At 38.9% G+C, this 7,500-nt stretch overlaps 1 protein-coding gene across 3 annotated transcripts in view; it reads right to left on the bottom strand.

Annotated features, from left to right (window-relative positions):
• The window catches only part of LOC113818110 (uncharacterized), a 39,744-nt gene that overhangs the window by 798 nt on the left and 31,446 nt on the right, over nt 1-7,500 (bottom strand). For all 3 annotated transcript variants that reach the window (XM_070115630.1, XM_070115629.1, XM_070115631.1), the window contains exons 2-11: nt 5,720-6,014; nt 3,222-3,378; nt 2,972-3,095; nt 2,596-2,772; nt 2,378-2,486; nt 2,117-2,195; nt 1,815-1,981; nt 1,449-1,587; nt 1,237-1,326; nt 1-1,036 (exon numbers count right to left, since the gene is read on the bottom strand). The exon at nt 1-1,036 is cut by the window's left edge and continues 798 nt beyond it. In XM_070115630.1, coding sequence (XP_069971731.1) covers nt 868-1,036; nt 1,237-1,326; nt 1,449-1,587; nt 1,815-1,981; nt 2,117-2,195; nt 2,378-2,486; nt 2,596-2,772; nt 2,972-3,095; nt 3,222-3,378; nt 5,720-5,927 — 1,419 coding nt within the window. In that variant the 5' untranslated portion in view covers nt 5,928-6,014 and the 3' untranslated portion in view covers nt 1-867. The remainder of the gene's footprint in view (nt 1,037-1,236; nt 1,327-1,448; nt 1,588-1,814; nt 1,982-2,116; nt 2,196-2,377; nt 2,487-2,595; nt 2,773-2,971; nt 3,096-3,221; nt 3,379-5,719; nt 6,015-7,500) is intronic.

A 7,500-nucleotide genomic window follows, 5' to 3' on the forward strand; every position in this document is an offset into this window, starting at 1 on the left:
TACATATTAATGAGCAAGACCATTCCCAAACAAATCATGGAATTTATGTACAACTGGAAACAACAGTTTACAACATTTAGAAAATCACAAGATAAAGAGTGAGTGAGTGAATCTGCCTACATTTTGTGTACTTGTGTATCTGCTGATACAACATTGAAGAAAGATTTTCCATACATAAATTTAAAATGATCATAACAAAAAATAAATAAAGCAAGTAAAAATTCGAGTTATTTATAAACCATACTAATTACCAAAATATCTCTGAACATCACACATTTCTACATTCGGTATTTCCTCTTTCCTTATTGAAATATGAAGTAAGGTATAACATACTTTTTAGGAAAAAGAAAAAGAAAAAGAAAAAGAAAAGAAAAACATTAATCTAACAGAATATTTAAAGCTGCAGCAATATAGTTTTCAATGGCTTCACTCTGGAAGTCACTCCATTATCTTCCTTGCTGATCAGTCTCTATGCTTTATTTGTCATCCATAAAAAAGTGGTGTATACAAGTATAAATTTCTGATGATCTGTTCTTACAGTTAACATTTTTGATTGTCTGCATCCTCGTCACATATCATATTCAATAGGACTTCTGAAAAGGTAAATGCTACTGGCATGTACAAAACTACAATAATAAAATGAAAATGCACCATTGGATCAAATAAAACTCTTGAAAATAGAGTGCACTCCTTTACATAAAAATATCATTTTGTAGACTTGGTCAGTGCTCTATAATACTAATACTGTATGCTTGACAAATCTACTGTTGGCCCATGTCATCTACTGAAGGTATCCCTCAGTTAGACACATTTTGAATGAGAATTTTTAGTCCAAGACTATATACCATATAACTTTGACACTCAAACTCAATTCATTGTTGTAAGCTGATCTTTCTCTTGGACCGAAGACATTTCTTCATCCGGATGATAACAAGGAGTCCGGCAGAAGCAACGATATATTGCTTTGATCACAGTCTTTCGATAGGCGAACACAGCAAACAGTGCTATGGCTTCAATGCACACATATCGCCATAGGCTGTGGAAAAATGGTTATTAGAACTTGCTTGAAAAAGAACTCTACTGTACTTTCAACATTTTCACTTCCAAAAGATGTTAAATAACCAGATCAAGCTAACATTTACAATAATATGACAAAATATTCTTCACACAAAACTTGATATTTACACACTGTAACAAACCTAGCATTAAATGTTCTTTACAAAACTTGATACTTACTCAACAACCTCAATCTCCAATATGTCATCTGGTATGTCAATCAGCGTATGTCCTATCATAATAATGAAGAGTTTCCAACCTTGTTTCAAACTGTTAGGAAGAGAATGGAATGCATGATTTAATAATAGTGGCAAACAATGATTACCAATAATCATCTACAAAGAATTTTCATTACCAAAAATTAAATGGTTTAGTGTTCTCCACACACTTACCTAAGATTGGCTTCACATCGTGGGAGACCATTGCCAAATTTTGGATATTTACATGTGTTTGAAGTAGCCAGAGTTAGGAAGATGAAATTGATTATCATCAACAAGGTCTCCACAAGTTGCAATATAACATTAATATCAGCTGTAAAAAAAGAGGTACTTTATTAAAGGATATAAAAATAAAGTCCAAGGGACTGTCCTAATAGCATAAAATAAATACTGTAATCATTCTTCTGGTGTAGTCATTATTTCCCCATAATCAATAAGCCGAAAGGTTATCAAATCAAAGAATCAAAATAGTGAAATGAGATTCTACAATCTACCTCCAATCTACACTATACATAGGTATACTCATAGGCCATTACTAACTTTTTAGTTTACACATATTCTTGATTGGTTCCATAAGAGATGCATCACGATTTTCTCCAGAGGCATATGGTATCACCAGAACAACTGTTGTTAATACAGCTCCAAAGACCCATGTATAAACAGAGTAGATCAGGAATCTCTTCCTGGACCCAACATCCTGACGGTTCCTGGAAAAACTTCTTTTAATCACTGGACTTTAAAGGTGAAAAGAAAGTAATCAACAGACAAATCGGAACTCATCAAAACTGGATACAATAATAAATCTCATGACATTGTAAAAGGCTGCAAAAATTCAAACTTACTTGAGTGTTCTCCAGATGTCAAAGCAAATAACATTAAACCACAGCATGACTCCACAGAAGAAGAAGTACTTAACAGCACCTACAAGAAAAGACAAACTGTCAGTTCATCTTGCAAGAGAGAAGTCAAATGACATTTATTCTCAAACAATGGTCTCATTTACTCTATCTTTGCCAGGGCTAATATTTTTTTCTATCCATCACTAATAAAAATTATGCAACCTTATGAACTCTTTAAAAAAGCAACTCCGCTTTTCCACTTACCTAGAGATACACAAGATACAAAGCTAATATCCAGAGTGAGAACTGATCCTGGCAGCAGGCAGACATTATAAATGAGAAGAGATATCAGGAAGCATATCATGTATTGACCCTGTAATCATGGAAGGTTTTTAGAACAAATGTAACAACAATATGTTATATTTTAACTCATTTATAAGGTTTTCCTGAAAGACTTTTACATTACAAATTATGAATCTAACCTGCAGGCATCTCAGGTCCCTGACAAAGAAGTATGCAAGAAGTGTAAGCACAAGGAAGAAGTGTGCAAGGGCCACCCCTGTCCAGTAGAGGCCAAGCTCTGGCTCCTTTGGCTCAACACAGACGAAGACCTTGGTCTGATGGGTCTCGCACTCCTCGGGGTCACTGTTCTCGTACACCTGATTATAAAGAGAATTATGTATTTATAGATGTCACTTCCTTTATGAAATACTTCATCCATCTTTATACTAGTACTACATACTATCTCTCAATATATGCACAAGGAATTATGCAATTCAGGCAAGGTCTAGGTATGGGTAAAAATAAATATGAGATTGGGTAAAAACAAGTGATGACAAAGTAAAATGGTTCATATACCTTTGTAACACAATATTTGGACAAGGGTACTGCATTCAACTGTATATAGTGGGGTACAAAAGCATCTCCATCATCAAATAAAACTTCTTTCTGGTAAATGGACACAGGTTCATTCAATTTACAGCTGTAGACAGTAAAAAAAATTCAATGTTAATGATGGTTAATTATATGAGATTTTTATCTTTAGCAAATAAACACATCTGTAGAGATTTACTAACAATAGCAGTAGTAATAAAAAGACATATCTTACTTTGGGAATCCTCTAAATGTGAAAATTGCACTCGGTTCTCCAGACAGTTTGGGCTTCCAATTCCAGCCCACTGGTGGCGAAGAGCAATTATGGTATACGTCAAAGATCAGACCCTCAGGACAGCACAGGGGCAGTGGGGTTTTCTCTCCATTTAACCCTGCAAAAACATTTAAATACAGACTTTCACACTATGTGGATGCCATAACAGTACTTATAAAAATAACTGAAACAATGATTAACACCTGTATGATATTGTCGGTCAAGATTGGTGGCAATAATTATATAAATAATTAAAACAATACTCATAATACTACAAATGATTATAACAATACTCCCATGATAGTAATAACAATAAATAGAGATCATTACATTGATGATAATAATAATTATGATAATGATAATAAAAATAATAATAATAATCATTGTCATTATAACAATCATAACAACACCAACAATAATGGTAACAATAATAATAATAAAAAAACAATAATATCAACAACAATAATAACAATTAGCTTGTATATTTTTGCCGCCCATCTTACACACTCTTATATCATGTCATATTCTGATCCATCCCATGCTCTCTATGCAATGTTCCTCTTTCAGTCCTACATTTTCTGTTGTCCTGTCATTGCTTTACTGTAGCCTGTACATCTGCTTTCTCTCACTTATCTGACTTCCCCGACCTATCTTTCCCTCTTTCCATACCCTTACCCATTTACTCACTCTCTTCCTTTACCCCACTTTACCCTTTCCAACATTGATCATCCTACTGCTGTTGGTATGTATAGCACATAATCATTAAATCACCTCCTCCTTTACTCATTTTGATGCTATGCCTTCCCATAGGGCTAAATGGCCTTAGATGTATAGCACATCTATCTTGCTTTTTTAACCTTTAACCAATAATAATAATCATAATACTACTAACACTAACAAACTGATGATGACAGTAGTAGTAGTAGTAGTAGTAGTAGTAGTAGTAGTAGTAGTAGTAGTAGTAGTAGTAGTAGTAGTAGTAGTAGTAGTAGTAGTAGTAGTAGTAGCAGCAGCAGCAGCAGCAGCAGCAATAGTAGTAGTAGTAGTAGTAGTAGTAGTAGTAGTAGTAGTAGTAGTAGTAGTAGTAGTAGTAGTAGTAGTAGTAGTAGTAGTAGTAGTAGTAGTAGTAGTAGTAGTTGTTGTAGTAGTAATAATAAAAAAAATGATAATGATAATGATAATGATAATGATAATAATAATTGTATTAACGATTTCTACAACAACTACATATATGAAATCAATACTAACACCAATAAAAGAACAAAACCAATGACAGCAATAGTACAAATAAAAGCTAATTCTTAAAAAGTGCAATAAAGTAGGCTCATCATAGCTTAGTGGTTATTAAAGCATGAGCATGCACACATACATTTTTTCTTTCTTTCTTTTCTATTTTTTCCCTTTCTTTGTGATCACTTAACTACCAGTGGTGCATTAAAAAACATGAAGCTGAGCTGAGTAGCTTCCTTGCTTTGAAGGTAACAGTTAATTGAAAGTATTTGCTCATAGCAATATCAATTCTGCCATTATCACGGAGAATAAATCACTATAGATCGGCGCCTCTCCTCCCCCTTTGGCCAATACTTCCCATTGCATGTATTCCGAGATCCCCGGACCATACCACCCCGCGTGGGCACCTGCTTGTTGCATCTCGTTTTCACGGAACGAAGTCCTCGGGCGGTCGGAATGTCGGCAATGATAACGTGACAGTTTACAATTCTCTGACTGAAAAGGAATGCCTAGCACTTCTAACAAAAATTCAAACAAACATTGCCGTCTGGACCAAACAAACAAACGGGCGAATCTTGCTTGCACTTCTGTTCCCGTGGCTCAAATGTCACTAATATTAATAACTTGACACCTGCTGCAGATTTAAAATAACAGCAAGGTTGCACCGCAATGGGACCTGGTACATCAAACATGATCTTCAACACTGCCTTTCTTGGCGATAAATCTTATTCTTGAAACGCAACATCCTATCCATTTGCCGCCACTGCCTCCTGCGATCACATCACTAGACGCCTCCTCTCCCTCCATCCCCAGCCCTCCCGCCCTTGATGACAGATACATCGCAGCCACAGACGTAATGACTACTCGCCCACAGCTGTAGGAATCACTTCTAATAAACCTCTTATGCAACATTTGGTGCGAGGGGGATTACTTTAAGCACCTTCAATGAGTTAATTAAATATTTTTCAAGTTCGCATCACTTCTTAACAATATTTACATTGGTAATGGCGACAAACAGCTATTCAGAGACAGTGACTGAATCCTTTCAATTCTTACGAAAGTGGATGGGGTCGCCCAGACAAACTAAATCACTTAACCACATCGGCACTAGGGTGGCCAACAGACACCACCAGCTGGACCATCTGCGCCCTCAGCCCCACACTTATTCAGAGCCCATTCACTGTAACGCCACATCCCTTTCCTCAAGCTCTAGCCCTCCGCCCGCTCACCGTCACTGGCGGCGCCGAAAAGCTCTGGGTCCGCAAGTCGGTTCCCGACTCGGAGGGAGTCCCTGCCCGACACCGAGTCGTAATTGAAGTCGTAGTCCCCGTAGGTGTACTCGTAGTTGTAAGGGTCGTCGAATTTGTCCCCGGAGGCGACGGCAGAGACGATGGACACGACCAAAAGGACCGACAAGCGCTTCGTGAGCGTCGTCATCGTGTCTGCAGGACTCCTCTACCTGCGATCTCGGGGGTAGTGAGGTCCTTTATTCAGGGCGTTTCCCCCTAGATGCTGGGCCCGAGCCTGTGGAAGAATATTAAAATCAATACTAGATCATCTGGAATACAGGTCTGATTCATAAATATGAAAGACACTAAAAGGATTGAAAATTATATCTTTCGGTCTATGTTGGTTATAGTGGCCAGTTTACAATATCGCGCATGGTCACCGTGCAACGTCCATAGAGCATAAGGCTTGATGGAGCCAAGGAAAAATAAATCATACACCAACCCTACCGCACACTCCCTCTCCATAGAATAGCATAAAGAAATCACACTAAATGTTGTATCTTCATGAATAGAACATGGGTTTAACCGATAGGTACACGTGTTTGAGAGAGAGAGAGAGAGAGAGAGAGAGAGAGAGAGAGAGAGAGAGAGAGAGAGAGAGAGAGAGAGAGAGAGAGAGAGAGAGAGAGAGAGAGAGAGAGAGAGGGAGAGGGAGAGGGAGAGGGAGAGGGAGAGGGAGAGGGAGAGAGAGAGAGAGAGAGGGAGGAGAGAGAGAGAGAGAGAGAGAGAGAGAGAGAGAGAGAGAGAGAGAGAGAGAGAGAGAGGGAGAGGGAGAGGGAGAGGGAGAGAGAGAGAGAGAGGGGGGGGGGGGGAAACTCTCGGATACGTATTTTTTTCGTGCCAAAAATATATACTCAAATCTCCAGCCGGTTTTCACAACGGACGTCATTTACTGTGAACGCGTCGAGGACCGTCGCCCTTGACCATGACTGGAGTAGCACTGTCCTGACTCAGAGGACGAGCACATGCGGGTTACTAGACCTCAGTGGGTTACCCCCCCCCCCCCTACTCCGTCCCACCGCCGGCCTCCCTTCCTCGCCTCACTACAGCCGACTGTTGGTGTAAATCCGAGTTGCGGCTCCGCGCCTGCAGGGAAAGGCGGGAGACGCGACTGTTCACCGAGGGCGACGCTGATCGAACAGACAGTCTCGTAACAGACGGAACCACAGTTGCCACGGAGCTCTGGAGCAGAAGACGGATTGCACTGCAGATGACGACGAGTAGTTTATCGACACCGCTGAACGCTATTTCTCAACTCAGAAATTGCACTCAGAGAGTAAAACCTGCAAGTGACAGAACTGATCAATCATAACGTTTCGAGTGTAACAGATTAATCCTCTTGTAAATGACTGATGGATTCCTCAAAACGTTTTCTGCTATTGCACAGCACTACTAAAAAGAATAATTTGTCGTTTGTGTCACAGCAAGTACGTTGGTTGCTGTGAAAGCAGGAACCCCACGAAGCATCAGGAAGTAAAGGCAAACCTATTTTCTCTCAGCATAACCAAGGTTATGCAACGTTTTTTTGTGCGTGTGTTTTAGCAAATTAATGTATATATCTATTTTCATTCATCCAGCTGTACATGCGTGGGCATTGATGTTGAGTCAAAGATGATGTCAATATTACATCATAAACTCACAATATAACGTGATTCGATCTTCTGCCAGTTTAAAAAATCCTCGCTGAGTTCTTCATCTCTTCATCTACCATCCTCGCGTTC

This window comes from Penaeus vannamei, chromosome 37 (genome assembly GCF_042767895.1).
Source record: "Penaeus vannamei isolate JL-2024 chromosome 37, ASM4276789v1, whole genome shotgun sequence".
Classification (NCBI taxonomy): domain Eukaryota; kingdom Metazoa; phylum Arthropoda; class Malacostraca; order Decapoda; family Penaeidae; genus Penaeus; species Penaeus vannamei.